The 23,222-nt window shown below is 46.9% G+C and overlaps 1 protein-coding gene across 1 annotated transcript in view; it reads left to right on the top strand.

Moving 5' to 3' along the window:
- Positions 1-396: 396 nt before the first annotated feature.
- SPON1 (spondin 1) overlaps positions 397-23,222 on the top strand; it is a 254,246-nt gene continuing 231,420 nt past the window's right edge. Inside the window, exon 1 of the mRNA XM_012780725.2 lies at positions 397-858. Coding sequence (XP_012636179.2) covers positions 621-858 — 238 coding nt within the window. The 5' untranslated portion in view covers positions 397-620. The remainder of the gene's footprint in view (positions 859-23,222) is intronic.

Genomic DNA, 23,222 nt, shown 5'->3' with positions numbered 1-23,222 from the left:
CGTTTGCTCAGCTATAAAATGAGTGAAAGCAACGTACTCTTTTATTGTGGGTAGGGAGGGTGGTGACGGTGAGGAGATACCGCAAGAAAACCGCCGGGCAGGTTGCTGGGCACAGTAGGTGTGCAACAAAACTTCGTTCTCGGGCTTTCCCCCCTTGGAACGCCGTCCTCCACAGGGCCCAGGGAGTAGCGGGGCTCGGGGCAGCAGCCTCCTTGGTGATGGGACAGAGCCCTCAGTGCCCCTGCATCCTATGATTTCTTCTCCAGACCCTGGGAATCCAGCGTCGCAAAATAAACACGGCCGCGCCGCTAATCGCCAGTTCGGAAACAAAACAGCGCTGCGCTCGGGGATCTGGGCAAAATCAGCCCTCCCTCCCCCTGCTCCTTCGCCGCCGCCCTCCCCTCCTCGCGCTGCTCGGCTCGCTCGGCTCAGCGCAGCGCAGCGCAGCTCGGCAGCCGCCAAGCCGGGGCGGGCACGGTCTCCGAGTCGCCGACGCCGGCTCCGAGCTCCCTCTCTCTCCGCCGGGGCCCCGCCAGGTCTCGCCTCCGCCGGGACCACTTTGGGCAGGAGTCGCGTGGCGAGGGCCGGCGGCAGCGGCACAAAGTTGGGGGCCCGCGAGGATGAGGCTGTCCCCGGCGCCCCTGAGGCTGAGCCGGAGTCCGGCGTTGCTGGCCCTGGCGCTGCCCCTGGCCGCGGCGCTGGCCTTCTCCGACGAGACCCTGGACAAAGTGCCCAAGTCGGAGGGCTACTGCAGCCGCATCCTCCGCGCCCAGGGCACGCGGCGCGAGGGCTACACCGAGTTCAGCCTCCGCGTGGAGGGCGACCCCGACTTCTACAAGCCGGGAACCAGCTACCGCGGTAAGTGGTCCGGGCTAGCGTTGGGGGCGCGGACCCGGCTACTGGAGGGCGCCGGCCGCGCGGTGCCGGAGGAGGGCGCGCGGTCCCCGGGCGCACGGTGCCGGTGCAGCCTCGCAGGGGCTCTTCGGTCCTGGCTGTCCTCAGCCCTTTTAGCCGGGAGCTCGGCGCGGATCACAAGCCGGCGTCTGGGGCCGTCGTGGGGGCCGCGGTAGGCGAGGCAGCCTGGATGTCCGACGCGCGGCTCCCGGGCGGGGGCTGTAGCGGAGCCACGCGTCACGCCGGCCTGACCGGGAGGGAGTCCCGCTTCTCCCCCGGCGTCTGCAGGAGGGAAGCAGACCCGCCTTTCCCCAGGTCGGTCGTTCTCTAGAGTGCAGGGAACGTTGGCTTCTTTTAGTTGGGTCCCAGGCAAGGCAGTGACTCCAGCTTTCCCCGCTTCCGACCGTGAAGGGGAGGGTACCAGCTTCTCCAAAGACTGGCCCCGGGCGGGACGGTCACTGTGGCTTGCCTGGATAAGTCCCACGGACTTCGGCTTCTCCCTAACCGGGCCCGGGGCTCGCGAAGGAGCGAGAACAGCCTGAAGCTTTTCGAAAGGATCCCTAGAAAGAACCCCAAATTATTATCTCATGATCCCAGACGAGGTTGAGGACCTTGGATTTCCAGGACAGGTTCCCAGTGGGAATGGGATCCCCAAAGAGCTTTGGGTAGGCTTCCAGCGGGAAGGGGAATTGGATGAAGGCAGAAGGCGGAGTCCTGATTTCCGAGGCCTGCTCCCTGGAGGCCGGGGAACCTTGGCTCCAGCATCCCGGCGCCCTAGGGATGTCGCGCCTACGCTGCTCAGCCGAGAGCGGGGTTTCCGGAGCGCAGGCAGTAGGTGTCCAAGCAGGTGAGCGCCTGCTGGACAAGACAGGCCGCTCGCTGGCACCGACCTGAAGACCCCTAACTCCATCCCCACGGCCCACCACCTCCCTCCTCAGCCGGGTCATCTCTCCAGACATGTTTTCCCAGTGCAGCTGCAGCCGCTCTCAGAAACAGGACATCTGCTAGGGAAGGAAGCCTGTCTGGCATCACCTAGGGACCCGCAGTTGGGCGTGTCCCCTCACCCTCGCCCTTCTGGGGCCAAGCAGGGAAAAGTGGGTCACTGGGGCCCCTGGTGGGGCAAGTGGGCTCCCAGCGGCCGCGCTTCCATCCTCGCATTCCTGGTTCCCTGGAACGTAACGGGCGGAAGCGGTGGGAGCAACACAGGAGAAAGTTTGGGGCAGTGTCAGCTGGCGCCGGGGCCACCCGGGAGACCGGAACCAGGGGGCCACCCTTCTCAGACGGGCTTCTCTCGTTTTCCTGGGGTCGTGTCCCCAGCTGTCTCCACCCGAAGCTACCCGGAGCCTTGGCGCGCTCAGCACTTGGCGAGAAATAGTATGACCCTGGCGCGCAGATGTGCAGGATCCTCTGTACTCCGCGAAGAAAGACCCTGGGCGGACGAAAGCCCTCCCAGCCCGGGATGGAGCGCGGGGCTTGGCGCCACGGCGGGAGCGAGCCGCGCTGGCGTGCGGTGACAGCCACTCGGTAGAGCCGGGAGATGCCAGTCCTGCCCGGTGTGACCTCATTGGCCTATGCAATCCTCCCCAAAACGGAGGACCTAGGTTTACTGGGCAAACCACCCCAGCTCCACGTAGCAGAGAAAGAAGTGGCTCTGGAGTCAAACCGACTTGAGTTCAGTACCTGTGTGACCTTGTGCAAGTCATTTAATTACACCCTATTTCCCAGCTGTAAAAATAGCTGTCTAACTTCTCTTGGTGGTTGTAGGGAGTCACTGAGTTTACAGAGGTGAGTGTGCCCGAGCTACAGCAGGTCCACAATGCTTGTTAGTTTGAGTTGAATGTGAGGCCTTTATTGATTTAAGAATCTGGTCAGGGTTTTGTTTTGAGGGTGTGTGTGTGTGTGTGTGTGTGTGTGTGTGTGTGTGTGTGTGTTTGACAGTAGGTCTTTTCAGCACTCCTCCGGACCAATCTACCAGTGAATGGTGGTTCCTGGGCCAGCATGAATCAACTGAATGAGTGAATGAATGATTTCTCCATGTTAGGAAAGTTTCCTAACACTGTCCCTAATTTAAGCCCAGGATGATTTTTTTTCCCCCCAGTGATTTAGGCTAGGCTGGGGTTAGCCAAGTGTCCTACCTGGCAGCTCTTCCCACACTAATCCTCCGTGTTTAGTTGAGCATTGGCAGCTGGTGGCCCTGGCAGTGGGAGGGATGCACATCCAGTATTTATATGTCCAGAGAGGTTCTGGAACTCACAGTGTGGGAACAACAGACAGCGAACAGGGACTGGAGGGGGCTGGGCCTTGGACTTTCACCCTAAGGGCTACTTCAGCCTCAACAGTTAGCTTTTTGGGCTTTGACCCACTCCCCTCACCCCCCACTCCCAGGTTGTAGGTTAGTCAATCTTCTTTTCTCCTTTCTTGTGGCTAAAGAGACCTTGAAAGAAAGATCTTGCAGGAACCCTGCTGAGGTCTTCTAAGTAAATATTCTGCAATTAGCAAACCTGATTCCGCCACTCAAAGTTAGGAAAGAAAGGGCTCTGGCCTACTTTGTGACATTTTCTCTTGGCTTTCGCTTTCTTAGAATAATTATGTTAAAAGTAAATCTAATGCATTCTGCTTGGCATATTGACTTAGGGCTGTGGATGTTAGCATTCCCCTGGTGTTCAATTTGCTTTTGTATTTTTTCCTGAATTGGGATCCCTAACAATCCTTGGAATCAATGGCTTGTTTTCCTGCTTCGGCAGCATTCCAGTTCATCACCAAATAGCTTCTGCTCTCCACGTCCCTGGTTGGAGCACACTTTTGAGGTATTCTAGACTAGAATAAAATGGTCACCATTTAAAAAATACTGAAACTTGGGGTTTCTCCCCCACAGCCTGGGTCCAGTTGACATTATTATTCGGCCTTTTCCAAGTTGTTAGCGCTATATTGACTTCCTTTTCTCTCCCACCACATCTCTCTTCTCCCTCCCTCTTGCCCCTGGCCCCCCCTCCAGCTGCAATAATTGTGCTTTAGAAAGCCCTGAAAGGCCTGCTCTGTTTCTGACCAGGGCCTCCTTTGAAAAGGAGATTACAGTGATTAAAAATAACAAGTTGAGGATCCTCCAGGGGCTTCCCTTATAGGAGGACAATTTGCAGGACCAGCCTTTGCCAGATCACAATTTCAAGCCAAATAGAAGAAAATCCGCTGAAATGTTCAAGAATTAATTGAAAATAAAAGAGGCTCTTTTGTCTGACCAAAGGTCTGTTTATTAGGAAAATAAAGTCAGACTCTGGCTAATGAGAGTGGCTTTTCCTAGATGCTCTTTAAAGGGAAATTTCAAGGAACTTGATGGGAAAAGACTGTCCAGTTGAGATTTCAAAAGCTGGTCCAACTTCAAGCATAATTGGGGGATTTATCCTAAAGCAGGAGGTTTCGAGACCCCCAAAGCTGCTCTGCTTTCTTTTTCTGTGTCCCATTGTGGAACATGTACTGCCCCTAGGAGTAGACACCTAAGCCTGGTACAAAGAGCCCAGACTTTGATGTTGGATGGGTGGGTTTCAGTTCCTGCTGGGTCACATAGTCACTGTGTGATGTCAGGCAAGGCGCTTCACCTCTCTGAGCCACAATTTCTATATCTGTGAAATGAGGGTATTTGGGTTTTTTCCAGCATTGTTGTAAGAATTAGAAATAATCCATATCAAAAGAAATTATCACACAGTGGCTGCTAAAAAATATGTTATGAGATGATTATTTTGGACATAGCCAAATATTTATTAGCAAAGCACTGGATAAGACATTGTGTTCAGTTCTTCCTACTCATTTTACTTATTCCTTGCAGTACTTTGAGGCAGTTTATTATCATTATTATTTTGCAGGTGAGAAGACTAAGTCTCAGAGAGGTTTAGTTCCTTACCCATCGGTCACACAGCTAATAGTCAGTGGAGTCAGGTTACAATCTCAGGTCTAGCTGATTCCTAAATCTGTGCTCTTAACCAGTCTTCTATGCTGACTCTATAAAATTAGTTGGGAGTAGAATGAATTCACTGAGCTACCCTCAGCCTTCTGGATGGTGAGTCTTCCCTGAAAAAAACACGCTGACAACAAATCAAGATAATAACTGACATATCTTAGGACACAAAGTAATGAAGTGGTGGATCCTTATTTACATTTGCATTTTTCTTTTATGTTTTCAGTATTGAATTTCCCCATAAAGCAGAGAATTAATTTAGAAACATGAAGAACCTTGTCATTCTTTAGCCAATTCCTTTTGTTTGTGGGCAAACAGAAACAAATTGGACAGGGAGAAAAGAAAAAACAGATTTGACTGCTGTTTTATTTTTACATGTTATATGACCACAGCTATAAAATTACATGTTCGAAAAGAACATCGATAGGATCTGAGAAATTTAAGCTGAGTGAGGTCTTTTAAATAAACTATTTCTTAAATAGTGGGGTTTTTAAAAATTAAATATTGCTGATAATATTATAGTTGATTTAAGTCACCCCTCCTACCTCTCTGCTCTTCTTGCACCAGTCCCCTCTTTTTAATTTTATAATTTTATTTTTTAATCCTTACTCCTTTTCATAAGCATTTAGTTCAGATGGATGATGAAAATTAAAAGATACATGCGCATCTAATGCTTAATGTTTGTGGAGGTTGTTTATTGCTTTGAGTTTCGGGAAATGAAAGAAATTAAAACATACAAAAAAATGAAAACATACCAAATTGGAATTTTTTAAGGTTTAAAACTTGAGTATTTCCCTTTACATATGTGAGTTGTTCCATTACAGCTGACTTTTTCAACTGGAACAATAGGCTGTAATTGCTGATATTTTCACTAACTTGGGCTAATATATCAAAGAGCTTGTGACTATCATACTCTCCATTTGCTTTTTATGCAGACTGTCATATATAGGTTGATAATATTTCTGTCGGGGGGAAGAAAACTCTTACCATGTTATATTAGTCATAGTACACGCCAAGTTCGTGTTACTAGGAGATCCCAAAGTACAGTGTTTTAAACGAGAGATCAATGGGAGGTCCAACGTGATGAGGAGCCTTGCTCCACAGGGTCATCCAGGAACTACGTGCCTTCTATTTTGTTGTTCTGCCATCTTCTGGCACCCTGCCATCCAGTGGGCGGCTATAATACTAGCCACATGTGGCCATTAAGTACTTGAAATGTGGCTAGGCTAAATTGAGATGTGCTGTAAGTGAAAAATTCACACTGGTTGTTGAAGAATTAATATGAATAAGAATAAATGTCCCATTAACAATTTATATATAGATGTATGTTGAAATGATAATTAGATATACTAAGCTAAATATATTGTTACAATGAATTTTACCTGTTTTACATTTATTTCTACTGGATACCTGTTAACAAATAAAATTAATGTCACCTGGCTTGAGCTTATTTCCGTTGGACAGCACTGTGCTAGGGTGGTGTTCTCCTCAGCGTGGTAACGGCCAGCTGGCGACCACATCTGTGTTCCAGCCACTATGCAGGGGGAAGGAAGTAGAAGACAAGCAGTTTTTTAAAAATAATGTGACCCAGAAACTGCACCCAGCCCACACCTAGCTGCAAGGGAGGCTGGGAAATATAGCATTTAGCTGGGCAGCCCCTTGAGGGAGGATTTATTTTTTGAAAGGGTAAAGGGTAAAATGAATGTGGGAGGACAATTAGCTGTCTCTGTCACATGTTTTAATTCACAGTCATGTACAACAATATTTCACGTTCTCTCATCCAGTGAAAGGTCACCTTGGTGGGTCTAGTCAATAACATATAGATGGAGGCCATTTTTGGCTTCCACCCATTTGCATCCAGATGCTCAAAATAAACAGCATTTTGCTCCAAAAAAAAAAAAAAACATATAAACTGATATTCCTACTAAATGAATCAGTAGAGGAAGGCATGTTGGTTTGTGTGCATGTGTATGTGTGTGTGTGTGTGTAGCCCATTCTGGCTCACCCATTCTGGCTCACCCCTTCCCTCAATAAAGGAAGATGCAGCAAAGAAAGAAAGAAATGAAGACATGAATAATGAAAGAAAGCAAAGGGGGTTGCTGTGAGAAGAAAAAAAGAGAAGAAAAAGAGAAACCTACTGAGGTATATGTTCAGAATGAAAATGAAAGAATTTGAATACAGTAGAGTCCCATTACGATGGGACTTCAAGGTTAGATTCAAGAGGCACTATGGAAAGCAAAAATCACATAAGTCAAAATTATTCTTTAAAGATCCTTTGAAAGCGTACATAAAATGTAACACAGATACCAGCGTCAGTCAAGCCTTACTTATGTACCCATCCAGATATGCCTGCTGGCAGGGAATAGAAAGGAATTGGCATGTCTCAGTAAGTCCACCACTTCTATTTTCCCTGCAGCATTGGAAAAGATCAATGTTTCCTCAATTGAGTAACAAATAAAACCACTGGTTTGCTCCTCCTTAAACACTGACATCCAAGTCCAAAGTCACTATATGATGGAGTGAAGGAGCTAAGGCTCTCTCCTCATGCCCTGAATGGAGTGGCAAGTGGGGCCTAGTCATTTAAAGTATTATTCCTTCCTCTCTCTTTTTTCTTCAACAGTGTGCAGTTGTGTTTGATTTTGCCAAATGCACCTTTCCTGGAGAATTTACGGTATCAAGGTGCTCACTACACCACATAAAAAGCTTTTCTGATGCTGGCCAGCTCTTGGGTATAAAATGCCCTGTTTCTATAGGATGTTTTGGCAGGGCTGGAGTTAAAGGGACGCTACCTCCAACAGGACAGCAAAAGGAGTTAGGTAACACCACCAGAAGTTCTTCGCCAGGTCTGCATAGACAAGGCTTCTAACTTTCACAGAATGTAAAAGTCCAGGGAACCTTAAACAGGGGCCAGCCCACGTCTACTGATTTGCTTGAGGCCCAGGAGACTCATGGGAAATAACTTGAACCTTATCTACAGTTGTGGTTTAGATATCTGCACATATGTCTCACGGACCGGGTGAGAGGGAGGAAGGGCAGAGAAGGGTGCCAAGAGCGAATCACCATGTGTCAGGAGAGTGGGCAGGTTCAAAACCAGGACATAAGAGCTGAATAGCGGTTCTAGGTGCTGCAGGAAGCTCTTCTGTTCCCCTTCCTTCCCCTCCTCCTCCTTCTCCTCCCTCTCCTCCCTTTCCTCCTTCTCCTCCGCTTCCCCCTCCTCCTCCGCTTCCCCCTCCTCCTCTACCCTGTTATTCTTCCTCCTCCTCCTCCTTGCAGCAACATTGTCCTTGAATTTTCCAAACACACCAAGCTCATTCCCTCCAAGGGCCTTTGTACCTGCTCTTCTCCTGCCTAGAGTGGCTGTCCCAGATCTTTGTATGGCTGCCTTCTTGTCTTTCAAGTTGATCTCTTTAAAGAGGCTTCTCTGACTACCAATTTATGTTTCCCATCACTTTTGCCTGATTTCATTTTCTTCGTAGCCTTAAACCCAGTGAAATTATCTTGTTTATCATCTGCCTCCTCCAGCTAGCATACAAGCTTTATGAGAGCAAGAACTTTGTCTTTCTTATTTGCCATTTTATCTCCAGCACCCAGAACAGTGCTTGGACGTAGCAGGCACTAAATCATTATTTGTTGGAAAAAATGAATGTATCATTTAAACCCCCAAGAACTGTGGTGTGAGGTCTCTCTAAGAGAGCTGGGTGGAAGAAGGGGAAAGTGTTCCTCTCTCAGCCAGAGAGAAGGGTGAGCACCAAGGGGTGGCAGACAGCGGGCAAGAAGCTCCAGGTGGTGGCAGCAGAGAGAAAGGATGCCTGGTGCCCTGGGGGCACTGGCTGGGTTGAGGGCAGACTGCGTCCAGAGTACAGACCTTTGGGAGGGAAGAGGATGCTGGAAAGTTGGAACATTGATGGTGCAGAGTGAAAAGCAAAGCAACGCAGGCAAAAAGGGCAAAAGGAAGGAGCTGCCAACTTCAGACCTTGGCTCTGAATATCTGGAGAAGCAGGGCTAAGGGATCATTGATCCATCAAACCTAGTCACCAATTATTAAAGTGACTTTCCCTGGAACCAGCACTTTGTGGGTCATTTGTGGCAGTTTCCAAACCTAGCTGTGTATTAGGGCTGTGTAGATTCCAGGAATCTTACATTCTTTCTTTCTTTCTTTTTCTTTCAAAGCAAGAAGATGAGACACAAAGAGAATGTGACCCAAATGTGGTCCCTTTTCTATGAGTGTGTGTCCCTCATCACCATCTCTCCCAGCCCCAGCTGCCCACACCCCTCATACCTCAGCTCATGATCACATCACTGCCCTATTCTGTTACTGTAGGACACCGTTGAGTGGCCATTGGGATGTCCCCAAGGCAGGCATAACCACACCATCCCCCTGCTTGGCAGGAGGGTGATGAGCAGAACTGGGAGCTTTCTTTAGGTAGCATAGCACAGACTGGTGAAACCTGAGCCAGGGCGGACCTGGTTGTCCTTCTCTGCTGCCGAAGTCTGCCTTCTATGTAACTTCCACACATCTGCCCAATGTCCTGTCCTTAGGTAAGCACAATAAGTCTCCCCTGGGCCATACATCAGTCCTTGAGATATTTGTGGATACATAATTGTGTGGCTCCTCTTCTGACTAAAATGCCCCATTTCTTTAACTGTTCTTTATAGCTGTGGTCCCCAATCCCCAGGTCATGGACCAATACCGGTCAGCAGCCTGTTAGAGACCGGCTGCAGAGCTCTGCCACCCCCACCCCCACCCCCCATCCATAGAAAAATTGTCTTCCATGAAACTGGTCCCTGGTGCCAAAAAGGTTGGGGACCGCTGCTTTACAGGATACTGTTTCTTGTCCCTTTGTACTTTGTACTCCAGATGTGCTCCATTAGGGGCAGAGCCTGGTGGGATGATTATCTCCCTGTCCTGGACGTTGTGCCTGTGTTAAGCTTGCCAGGTTCTGTGTTTGCTATTTTGGCAGCTGTGTTGAACTCTGTAATTGAACTGTGCTTGCAGCCAACTCAAATTCTTGCTATTTGCGGGCAAGGCCTGCTGCCCTCCTTAACCTGGACTGGTGTGACTGGTCCTTGAACATGAGATTTGACATGATTCTTCATTAGATTTAAACCAGGATGTTTGTATCCATCCTGCAGCTGTCGACCACGCATGAATCTGGATTCTGTCACTGAGCGACTTATCCACATAATCTAATTTTGGATTATCCACAATTTTGATAAGTAGGTCTTGTAAGTCTTTATCCAAGAAGTTGATCAATGAGAATATTGAGCAGGTCAAAGCTCAGAACAGAGCACTCTGACATCCCGTAAGGCTTTTCCTTAAAGCTGACATCTAGTTAAATAGTTTTAATAGTCATGAATGCTTTTCTTTTAATTTTTTTTTTAAGAATATGAAGGGGGGAAGTGAGGAGGAGGGTTCAATTTCCTTTCCTTTCCTTTTCTTTTCTTTTCTTTTTCTTTTTTTTGAGACAGAGTCTTGCTCTGTCACTCTGAGTAGAGTACAGTGGCATCATTGTAGCTCACTGCAACCTCAAACTCCTGGGCTTAAGTGATCCTCCTACCTCCTGGGTAGCTGGGACTACAGGCACATACCATGATGCCTGCCTAATTTTAGTAGAGACAGGGGTCTCAGTCTTCGCTCAGGCTGGTCTGAGCTCAAGCAATCCTCCTGCCTTGGCCTTGGAGAATGCTAGGATTACAGGCGTGAGCCACCAAGCCTGGCCATAGTCATAAATACTTTTCCCTTAGCCTGCTGATGATTTGAATAGTCTAGGCAGATTATTTTCTTTCTTTACTTCAAAATTAGTCAGGACTCTTTCCACTATACATGACAGGAACAAAGTCAAACTGACTAAAGCAAAAGAGAGATTGCATTGATCCCCATATTTGCAAAATCTGGTGAATCTGCCTTCAGTCATAAATGGATCTAGCAAGTTAAACGGGGTCATTAGATCTCTGTCTGTCTGTCTCTCTCTCTCTCTCTCTTTCTCTGTCTCTCCTTCTGTCTCTATTCTTTCCATCCCTCTCTTCCACCTTCTCTGTCTTATTTCTTCCATGCTTTATCTCTTGGCTGTGTTTTTGTGTGTTGTCTTCACTTTTCCTTACGGCAGATGAACTTTCTCCAAAAGACATGAAGGACAGCTGCCAACAACCTCCACTGCAAAGCTTCTTAGCCAGGTCTGTGACTAAAAGAAAAGCCCCTTTCCCTCTTGCGCTAAACTGAAGCACCCCAGGGAAAGAGTCTCATCAGTCCAGCTTGGGTTGCATGTCTCAGGGAATGGCAAGTGGAGAGGGACTCGATCTGGGTCAGAGTCACTTCTGTGACTTAGTGTCTTGGGGTCGGGGAACTGTGAAGGGCAGCCCCAGCGATCACATGGTCAGGGTGGGGGCAGTCGTGGGGGTCCCCTAGAGCTTCCTGTCTTCATCCGTGTTCCTAGCTGTATTCTCTCGGCTGACGTGTCTCCACTTCCTCACGAGCATATTCCCGTTATCCCTCTTCCTGTCCACATGCTGTTCAGCTCAGGATCGGCTCATCTGGCTCTGAGCTGTCCCAGAATGAGCTGACACGTGGGGGAAAGAATGAACCTTTACTGAGCTAAGGCCACATGCCTCCCTGCATTGTCTGCTCTAGTCCTCATGACAAATCCATGGCATGATAATTATGATTCTTCTTTCGCAGAGGAGACTGATTACTTTTTAGTATATTTTATTGATTTAGCAGACATTTCTATATACTTACTGTTATAAATTCAGTAATTGCCCTAATGACGACATAAGATAAATACTATTACTGCTGGTTTACGGATAAGGAAACAGAGACCAAGGGAGCTTTAAGTAACTTGCCCAAAGTTGCACATCATAAACAGAGGGGAGTTTTAAACCAGCTGTTAGCTACATACATTATAGAAAAATTGCCCTTACAATTTTAAATATGCGTGGTCTTTAATTTGGAATGGGAGCTATTTCATGTCTGTCTGGGAATGCTAATGCACTGACTGAAGAAGGTCACTAGGGCAACAGCATAACCTGACCCCAGCGCACACACGTGCTCACTTTCGGATTATTAGCCCATCTGCCAGCACATCATCACGTCATTGGCAACTCTTTCCTTGGATGATCCTGCATGGGTGGGCTGAATTGTTCTGCCAGTTTCTCAGTGAAGCATGTGAGTTGCAGCTCCTCAGAGCTCTGGAAGTCGTGCAAAGAAGGGAGGGGACCACTAAAGCTTACTTAATGCCCCAACAGTCTCTACAACCCCACGTTACAAGTTAAGGCACAAGCTGAAGCTCATTGTGGTTGAGTGTGCAGCATGAAGACTGGAACATTTTAGTAACACACAGCAGGTGGATGGATGGCAAGGGTTGGCCCTGTGATGGAGCTGGGACCTGAATCAGGACCTTCCCACTGAGGTTAGGGTTCTAATTCTGAAACCCAAGAGGTGGCGTTGGGGGGTGGTGTGGAACTGGACGAGATCCAATGAAGGTAATGGGCATAGAAGATGAATTGGGTAGCAGTCCCTTAGAATTTTCATTATATGGTTGACACAACAATATTTTAAAGCTATTTGGGAGTTATGTGGGGCTGGAGTTTTCATATGGCAGGTGTACCCGAGGATGGGGTGAACCCTGCCCTGGTTGGGGATCTCAGGCCAGGCTCTACTGTGAAATAACAGTCTTCATGCAAACAGGGCAGGCCCTTCCTTGCCACTGAACTTTCAGAGCAGGGCTGCAATTCAGTAATCACACAACTTCCAGCCTGATCTTCCTAAACCATAAATCTGAACATGACATTCCCTAGCTCAAACCCTTCAGGGTCTCCTCAGCACCTCTGGGTGGTGTCCACACTTCTTAGCAAGGTATTAAAGGCCTTTGACCATTCTGTGCCCCACCTTGTCTTCCTTACCCAGCCTTTTGTCACACCCTCCCTCCCAGCATGCAGCTTATGAAATACAGAGTTAGTTTGGGTTTCCAGGGCCAAGACTAGCCCATCGTGCCTTTCCCTCTAACTGGGATGCTGTTGCTTCTCTTGTCCACTGGACAAACTACTATTCTTCATGCAACTTGCAACACAAGTGCTACTTCCTCCTTGAAGCCTCCTCTGACTCACCCCTGTGGACTCAGATGTTCCTTCCTCTGGGGTCCCAGAATTCATTGTTAATACCTCCATAACACCCATCACGTGCTCTGAAAAATTTCTGTTAATGTATGGTTTCTCCCAGCTATTAGACTGTGTGCTCCTAGAGGGCAGTGGCCACGTCTTTTTTCTCTGTGTCTTCAGGGATGTAGCCTTGGGCTGCACAGAGCAAGTGCTCAGTAAACAAAAGGATGAGGGGAGGTTGGCATATTATGCAAGGTAACTCATGGGAACTTTGGAGGAGGGACCAGAGCAGGAATGAGCAAACTATGAATTGAAGACAAACGAAACCTTTTTCATTCATTCATTCAACAAGTATTTATTGAGCACATACCATGTATAAAGAGGTATGCTTGGTGCTAAAGACACAGTAGAGCTCAAGACAGAATTGATCTCTGGGATTACACGTTATTTGAGGGGATAGGCATTTAATAAATAATCTCACAAACACCTTTAATTAAAATTGCATGAGAGACATTCAAGAAAAGAGGTGGTAAGTGGTATTGTGTGTGTGGGGGGGGGGACAGGGAAGTTCCCATAGGGCACTCTATCTTGAGTGTAATGGGCTACTAGAAGACTTGGTTCATTATAAGGACTTACCCAAATCTACCTATAACCTGAACTTGTCACGATTACCCTAAAAACAGTTATCTCCATTGCAGTCCTCTGAGTGGTCCTTCATTGGCACCTACTAGAGTTTTTCTTTGGAGGTTCAATCATTGTCCCTGAGGACCAGCTCTTTGAAACACTTTGCTAGTTAATCAGCCTGCTGGGCACCATGATTTTTTATCATCACAATCATCATTTTCTTCATCCCCACCATCACCATCACCACCATCACTATCATCATAGTCCTTTACAATTCTTGAACCATTTACATGTGCCAGACACTGTGATAAATATTTATTTAGTCCACTCTACATTCCTATAAGAAAGGCAATATCATCAACCTCTTTTAAAGGAGGAAACAGAGTGTCCTGGCCCTCGGGACCTTCTGTTACTCGTGGGGGTCAAGGGGGACCTTGCCTGAAAGAGATGGGTGAGAGAAAGGAACGAGACCAAGCAAATGGTTGTCAAGGTCTGCTTTACTTAGATTCTTAGTAGGTTTTATAAGCATACAGAAACAAGGAAGTAGAAATAAAAAAAATAGAGTGGGGTGATGATGAGGCTTGGGTCTGGGTTAATCAGCCCCAATCAATGTCTTATCGGTATCCTGTTTTTGACTGCTTACTCAACTCCAACCTGGCAGGTGGTGGGGAACAATTGCAGTCAGCACTCCCTGGAGCATCCCGTGGTCAGCACGTCATGGAATGCATTCTTCTCGGAGCTATAGCTGGAATTTTCCAGGGTGAAGTCCGTGCGTAGGATGAGTCATAGGGGAGTTGAGGGTCTTTGAGGGTCCTTGCCTCTAACATCTCCCCCTCTCTTTATTAATATGAAGGAGGTTTATATAAGTTGGTGGAGAGCCTGTCTTAGGCTACGCAATGTGCTTCCACGACCAGCACCCCAAATATAAGATCTGGCGATTAATGTGAAGGTGAGGCCTCTGTCTTAGGCTATGTAGGTGGCATCCTGCTCCGGCACTTCTGATTATGAAGTGTGCCCCCGGGCATGGACCTACAATATTCCCGTCATGGAGTCACCTCACTGTCGGCGGGGTGTGCATCTGGTACACGGCATCGCGATAATCCCGTCATGAGCGTCTCCACAGCCTTTGGAACCAACTGCGTTCCATGTCTGAGGCAAGGTCTGAGAAATTTAGACCTTCAGTGGGTGTATTGGGAGACTCTCCACGGAGGTCTTTTCTGGAGCCTCTTTGTTCTAGCCGTTGGTAAAACACGGAGACCGATTTTTGTGTGGCTGCGTCTACCTGTGACTTGACAAAATTAGTTAGTTTTTTGAAAGCCCAAGGCCCAAAGGTGAGGAGCAACAGAAAGCCTACAAGCGGCCCTAAGACACTGGGAAGCAATGTGGATAGCCAGGGGAATGTAGAAAACCAATTTTAATAACATGCCTCACTTTGTTCTCTCCGTTTTTTTCTATCTTCTAGGCTCTGTCTAACTCTCTCAATGTTATCTTCTACCAGACCTGTTTTGTCTGCGTAAAAGCAACATTCCTCTTTAAGTGCTGCGCACAAACCTCCCTCTTGGAGGAACACTAAGTCTAGACCTCTTCTATTTTGCAACATGACCTCAGAAAGCGAAGCGAGGGATTCTTTGAGATATTTTAGGCCCTGCTGTAGCTCTTGGAGATCATTATCGATGGCAGCAGAGAGCTGCAGGTATTGCTGGTTGGTGGTGACTAGAGAGGCTATGCCTGTTCCAGCCCCTGTGGCACCAAGGCCTAGAACAACTGCGAGTGTTATGGCCTTGATGGGCTCTCTCTTTTCTCGGGGCATTGTGGTGCCACGCTCCCAAAATTTGAGCAATTCGTCAGCAGGATGTACAGTGAGTCTGGGGAAAAGCATGACTAACACACAATATTCTCTATGCTCAAGAAACGTTGCAGTGACTACATACGGGGTAAGACCAGAAGAACAAGCAAAATAAGAGGTGTTAGATGCCTGAATATACTGAAAGGTGGAGTCGACAGTAATTGACTGATTACATATTTTTTTAAGGGTGCGGGGGAAGCATTCTTGGGCTAAGAAGGCAAAGGCCTAGGCCTGTGACTTGGCTGAGTGTCAGGCCATCATGGGTCTCCAGGCCCCATCTGAGTTTGCTGGTGTCGTTAGTAAATAATAGTTTACCAAATGTAGCGACACTCTCATAGAAGGGAGGCCGGGGGGAGTAGCCAATGGCCTGGGCATTTATGGCCTGCTCGACCAAACTAAGCGCTTGCTGCCCTTCTTTAGTTAGGGAGCGTGAAGAGGTTGGATTGGCATCTCCCTGCAGGATGTCAAATAGGGGTTTTAACTGTCCTGTGGTGAGTTTTAAATATGGGCAAAGCCAATTAATGTCGCCTAGAAGGTGCTGAAAATCATTAAGGCATTGAAGACAGTCTTTTCTGATTTGCACCTTTTGGGAGAGGACCTTATTGGGGAACAATTCAAAGCCTAGGAACAGGTGAGGGGGGCAGACCTGAATTTTTTCAGGGGACAGGCGGAGGCCTCGAGCTTGTAAGGCCGAGACAACCTGCATGGTAACTTGAAGTAAGGTTGCCTCGTCGGCTCCGGCAAAAAGAATGTCATCCATATAATGAATTATATATAGCTGAGGATGTTGAATTCTAAAAGAATCAATTGTCTGAGCTACATATTTTTGGCAAAGGGTAGGGCTGTTGGCCATGCCTTGAGGCAATACTCGCCACTGGAAACGCGGAGAGGGTCCTATACAGTTTACTACCGGGAGACTGAACGCAAAGCGTTTGCAGTCATCTGGGTGCAATGGTATGGAGAAGAAGCAGTCTTTCAGGTCAATGACTATTTTATAGTAGCCTTTGGGGATGGCTACAGGTGAAGGCAAACCAGGCTGGAGTGCCCCCATGGGAACCATTGTTTGGTTAACAGCCCGTAAGTCTTGTAGCAGCCACCACTTGCCAGTCCTTTTTTGGATGACGAAAATAGGGGTGTTCCATGGTGAAGTAGAGGACTCTATGTGTCCAGCAGCTAATTGTTCCTGCACTAACGCTGTAGCTGCGGGTAGCTTGTTAGATGGGAGGGGCCACGCATCGATCCAGACAGGTGAGTCACTCTTCCAAGTGATTTTATCTGCCTGAAGTGCAGGGGGATCAATGGCCCTTATGAAAAATGGTCTTTGAACCCTAGTCCTGATCTGTCTGACTTAGGGAGGGTGGTTAGGGGTGCTCTTAGTCCCTGACCCTCTTTGCCTAAACCCTGTCCTGGGAGGAATCCCTGTTTAAGCATTTGGCTGGCTACAACTTCATTGGGGCTACACATAATGACATTCATTTGTGCAAGGATATCACGCCCCCATAAGTTAATGGGTAGGTTTGGGACTACAAAGGGTTGAGTAGTACCTCTGTTTCCCTCAGAGTCTTCCCATGTCAAAATTTTTGAGCTCTGGAGAGTATCTCTAGACTGTCCTATACCTTGTAAGTGCGTAAGGGAGGGCTGCAGTGGCCATGAATCGGGCTAGGCGTCTTGGGCAATAACCGTGGAATCGGCGCCTGAATCAAGAAGGCCTTCAAAAAGTTTACCATCTAATTTTAGCCGCAGGGTGGGCCGTTCTTTGGTGATAGCTTGGACCCAATAGAGATCAGAAGACCCAGGGCAGGAAGCACCTCGGTTAGAGGCGATGGCTGGGAAGGATGTATTAAGGGGCAAGGGTAATGCCTGAGCTAAGCGCTGTCCCTTAGAGACACACACAGGGCCGGTAAGCGCACTGGCTAAGATGTTAATTTCCCCAGTAAAGTCACTATCTACTATGGAGGGGTGGACTATGAGCCCTGCAAGAGTGGAGGAGGCTCGGCCCAGGATAAAAAAGAACATGTTAGCCGGGGGGGGGGGGGGGGGGGTCCAAAGGAGCCAGTGGGCAAAATTTGAACACCATCCTCAGGTCTTAATATTGTGTCGGAGGAGGCACACAAGTCCACTCCTGTGCTCCCTGTGGTTGCTCGGAGGAGTCTAGGGGCTGGGGATCCTCTTGTCGGCTGTTCCCCGAGGCCAACTGAAATTGAATAGGGCGAGGGGCCCGGGGCTGGCCCCTCAGGCCGTTTCCCGAAAGGGGGGGGCAAGGGATTTCCAAGGGCATCAGTCTTAGAGCAGCACTCACTAGCCCAATGGTATCCCCTCTTGCAGCGAGGACAGAGGGAGGGGGGCCGAGTTGGCCTGCCTGGTGATCCACTGAGGTTAGGGGCAGCAGAGGAGGCGGCTAAGGGACACTGTCTCGCAAAGTGCCCTGGCTGACCGCATTTAAAGCAGTCCCTCTGTCCGCGGTCCCTTGGATGGCGGCCCCAACCGCAAGCTGCACAGCCTGTGATACCTTATGGGTGAAGGGGTCAACATCATTACACATTCTAATCATGTCATTAAGGTCTTTATTTTTAAGTTTGCCCCTGAGGATGGCCCTGCAGGTGCTGTTGGCATTTTCATAGGCCAATTGTTTGAGGAGTTTGTTATAGCCATTCTCTTGTCCGAGGGTCCTCTCAGCAGATTCTAAAAGCCTACCTACAAATTCACTAAAGCCCTCTTGAGCTCCCTGGGTGATTTTTGTCAGGGGACTGAGAACAAATCCCGTAGAGGGAAGTGTACGCCAAGCGCCGAAGGGGGCTGCGGCGGTCTGAGACAAAAGCCCGATCGGGAGTCCCCTTTGGCGCTGTTCAGTGGCAAACTTTCCTTGTCCGCTAAGTTTTTCAAGGGTCCAAGATGCATAATTGGGGTTTTTTAAATTATTAGCAGCTGTGGTCTGACAGCGGTCGAGAAAGTCGGCATTCCAAGAGAGGAACTGCCTGCTAGAAAGGACCGCCTGTACTAGTTTGACCCATTCTCAGGGGAGCAGGTAGCCACCCCCTGAGGCTGCCTCTAGGAGGGAATAGGTAAAGGGTGCATTGGGCCCATACGTCCTAACAGCAGAATTTAATTCTTTTAAAGTCTTAAGTTTTAGTCTGCGGAACTCAGTGGGCTCTGCAGTGGGCCCCGGGACTGCCTCCTCCGGGGGGTCATCACCTTCACTTTCCCTTTCTCTCTCTTCTGTATCCTCATTATCTGAATCTTGGGGCGGGGACTGGCTCGAAGAAGGGGCGGCAAGGTCTCCTTGCCTATTAGACCTGGTAACTACCGGGAATGCTAGGGCTTTATGGGAGGACTTTAAGGATTTTTTATTTAAGGTGGCGTGGGACTGGGCGGTCTCATGACATGGGTGGCTAATGAAGACCGAATCTTTAAGCGTATCTTGGAGGGAGGACAAGTCTTTGGAAAGCTGGGCAAACTCTTTTTGAAGTTGTAAGACATCCTTTAATTGCGTAACCCTTTGACTTAAGTCTTCTTTGGCACGCAAAAGTAAGGGCATTGTAAGGGGAGGCATTAACGAAGGTGCGCAAATCTGGGGCACGTAAGGAGGAAGCCATTCGGGATTGTGATATTGGGCCCCTTCATCTTCGAGGGTCGCCTCGTCTGCGAGGTCGAGGGACTCTTGGAGGGGTTGTTTCTTGAATACCGAGTATTGAATGCATGAGGGGCTGTACCCTCGGGTAAGGGAGGATAGAGGGTCTTGGTGTCTGGCCTACTAATCAGGGGCTCGTCCCTAGATGTCTGGAGCTCAGCTGAGGGGTCCTGAGGGGGCATATTAATACAAACCGAGGGGCAAGGGGAAGGGCATGTTGGTCCCTCAGGATTATTAGGGGAAGTTGACCCTTTGGCCGCCTCTAATGACGTTCTCGAAGCGGACCGTGACACGGGTCGGAGGCAAAATTCCGCTACAGAGAGTAGCTGCTTCTTATTGGGGTCTGAATCTGCCCCTTCAACAATATCTCTGATTAGTCCCCAGTACGAGAAAACATATACAGGGACGGCATCTGAGCCTTGATTCAGAAGTAAATTGTTTAACTCTCTGCCTACCTTCTGCCATTTGTGTGGGTGAATCTCAGGTCCACTAACAATAAACCAAGGACAAGCACGATCAATGAACACAAAAAACTTTACTAGATCCTTTTTCTTAACTCTAATTCCTCTCTCTCTGAGTGAGGCCTTGAGATCCTTAATAAAAACGGCCTCTTTAGACAATGAATGGCCCATCTCGATGGGATGACAATATAAAAATTTACTCACCAGACCGTCGACTTTGTGAGCGGCAGAACGAGGGTCTCTGTAGGGTTTCCTTCGGCCGAAGAGCGCACCGCGGCATCATCCGACAAAGGTCCGTACCTCGGGCCCCACGTTGGGCGCCACTTGTCCTGGCCCGCGGGACTTTCTGTTACTTGCGGGGGTCAAGGGGGACCTTGCCTGAAAGAGATGAGCGAGAGAAAGGAACGAGACCAAGCAAATGGTTGTCAAGGTCTGCTTTACTTAGATTCTTAGTAGGTTTTATAAGCATACAGAAACAAGGAAGTAGAAACAAAAAAAATAGAGTGGGGCAACGATGAGGCTTGGGTCTGGGTTAATCAGCTCCAATCAGCGTCTTATCGGTATCCTGTTTTTGACTGCTTACTCAACTCCAACCTGGCAGGTGGTGGGGAACAATTGCAGTCAGCACTCCCTGGAGCATCCCGTGGTCAGCACGTCATGGAATGCATTCTTCTCAGAGCTATAGCTGGAATTTTCCAGGGCGAGGTCCGTGGGTAGGATGAGTCATAGGGGAGTTGAGGGTCTTTGAGGGTCCTTACCTCTAACAACAGAGAGGTTAAGTAACTTGCCAAAGGTCACATAATTAATAAGAGGTAGCTCTGGGATTCTAGTCCTAAATCTTTGCTCTTAACCAGTTCCCTGTATGTCCTTAGAGAATGGCTCTGAATGGCCTTCCTTTTTTTTTTTTTTTTTAAATCCTTCATAAGCATTTTTCTTGAATTTCTTGGATCTCTTAATGGCCTCTCTTGGGAAGCAGTTGGGAAGAGTCATTAGAGAAAAGATTCTATTATTTACTGCCAAACAGTCATCTTTGGTCATTACTGGGATTCAGAATATGCTACACATTTGTGCTTTTTAGGAGGAAGTCATATAATGGAGTTCTCTGGAGGAATAGTCTCCTATTTTCCTTCAAATTATACCGTGTAACAACATCATCACCAGTGATAATTATGGGTTGAAACCCCACACTGAGTTCAGCCCCCAGAGCCTCCATCTTGTGTGTTGTATCTAATAAGGAAGTAAAACCTTGGTTTTCTAGAACCTACAGGAATGCAGCATTCTGAGAAGCTGAATTTATGATTAGCCCCTTAAGTTACATGGTACAGATATGCAAAAGGATGGGTATTTATCATTCAGAAACATTGCTTGGCCAGGCACGGTGGCTCACAACCTGTAGTCCTAGCACTTTGGGAGGCTGAGGAGGGAGAATCACTTAAGGTCGGGAGTTCAAGGCCAGCCTGAGCAAGAGTGAGACTCCATCTCTACAAAAAAAATTAAAAAAAAGAAAAGAAAAGAAAACTTAGCTGGTGTGGTGGTGCATGCCTATAGTCCCAGGTACTTGGCAGGCTGAGGTGGAAGAATTGCTTGAGCCCAGGAGTTTGGGGTTGCAGTGAGCTATGATCATGCTATTGCACTCTAGCCAAGGTGACAGAGGGAAATCCTGTCTCAAAACAAAACTCAGCAACATTGTTCAGTAATCTTCTTTTCAAAATATAACTCACATATGGAAAAGTTCACAAATCATATAGCCTAGTGGATTATTACATCTCAAATATACCCATGTAACCAGAACCCAGATCAAGAAATAGAACATCCAGAGGCTTGGAAAGGGTAAAGAGGGGGGATGAAGAGAAGCCGATGAATGGGTACAAATATATAGTTTGATAGAAGAAATAAGACCTAGTACTCGATAGATCAGTAGCATGACTATAGTTTATAATACTCGATTGTACATTTCAAAAACAGCTGGAATATAATAATTAGAATGTTTCTAGCATAAAGAAAGGGCAAATATTTAAGATGACGATGTCCCATATATACTGATTTGATCTTTACAAATCATATGAATGTATTATCACATATACCCCAAAACTATGTACATCTATTATGCATCAATTAAAAAATTGCTTAAGCAAAAAAAGAGAAAGAAATAGAACACGATGAGCACTTCAATAACATCCCTTGTGCCCCCTCCAAATTGGACTCCCTCCCTTTCCCACACATGTGACTACTGTCCTGACCTCTAGCACATAGATTATTTTGCCTCTTTTTGAACTTTATGTAAATATATATAAATGTAATTATACCATTTGTATTCTTTTGTTCCTGACTTCTTTCACTTGGAATTATGTTTGTGGGATTTATCCATGTTGTGTGTGGCAGTATTTGTTCATTCTCCTTACTGCAAGGCATTCAGTTACATGAATATGCCACAAGCTGGATATCCATTCTACTGCTGATGGACATTCGAGTGTTTCCAGCTGGGTGCTACTACAAATAATGTTACTATGAACATTCTTTTAGATGTCTTTTGGTGCACATATGTATGCATTGCCATTGATTTAGGGTGGTATTTTTGGTCTTAGGGTATGTATATGTTCAGCTTCAGTAAAAACTACAAAGACTTTTCCAGCAAAAATTGCTAATTTCACTCCCATTGACAGTGTGTGAAAGTTCCAGTTCACAACATTCTACATTGTTAATTCTTTTACATTTAGTCAATCTGATAGATATGCGGTATTACTTTATCACAGATTTAATTTTTATTTCCCTGTTAACTAATGAGGTTGAGAGACTTTTGCTATGTTTATTGGCCATGGGGCACCTTTTTGTGTGAAGTGTTAATTCATGCCTTTTGCCTATTTTTTTTCTCTTGAGTTATCTGTCTTTTTCTTATTGATCTGAAAGAATTCTTTATATATTTTGAATAAAAGTCAGCTTCTGTTTATATGGTTGCAAATATCTTCTTCCATACTGTGACTTGCTTTTTCACTCTTTATGGCGTCTTTTGATGAGCAAAAGTTTGATATTACCCTGCTGATGCATCTTCTCCTTTATTGTCAGTGCTTTTTTTATGTCTTATGTAAGAAATCTTTCCTATTCCAAGGCCATTCACATTTTATCCCATGCTACCTTCAAAAACTTTTTATTTTACTTTCCACACTTAGTGCTACAATCTATGTGGAATTTATTTTGTGTATGATGTGCAGTAAGGGCCAAGATGTACCTTTTTCCACCTGGCTATCCAGTTGTCTTAGCACCATTTATTGAAAAGATCACCTTCTCCCCACTGCTCTGCAGAACATCCTTTACCATAAATCAAATTTGCATATATTTGTGGAACTTTTCTGAACCCTAAACTTTTCAACTGGCCCATTTTTCTTTCCTTGCAATGGTCCATTGGCTTAATTTCTGTAGCCACTTACGTCTTGATCTCTGGTAAGTTAAGGACTCCAGTTTTGGACTGCTTTCTCAAGACTGTCTGGAATATTCTTGGCCATTTGCATTTCCATATAATTTTTAGAACCAGCTTGTCAATATCAGAAAGAGCATGCTAGAATTTTAATTTAGGTTGCACTAAATCTATAGATCAATTTGAGGAGAATTGACATCTTTAACAATATTGAGTCTTACCAGTCCATGAACTAGTATTTAAGTAAAGTTTAAGTAAGTTTAATTGCACATCAACTCTGTGCTGATCACTGTGCTGAGTTCAGATGTGGTTCT

Source organism: Microcebus murinus, chromosome 4, assembly GCF_040939455.1.
Source record: "Microcebus murinus isolate Inina chromosome 4, M.murinus_Inina_mat1.0, whole genome shotgun sequence".
Classification (NCBI taxonomy): Eukaryota; Metazoa; Chordata; class Mammalia; order Primates; family Cheirogaleidae; genus Microcebus; species Microcebus murinus.
This window is presented reverse-complemented; position numbering and strand designations above follow the sequence as displayed.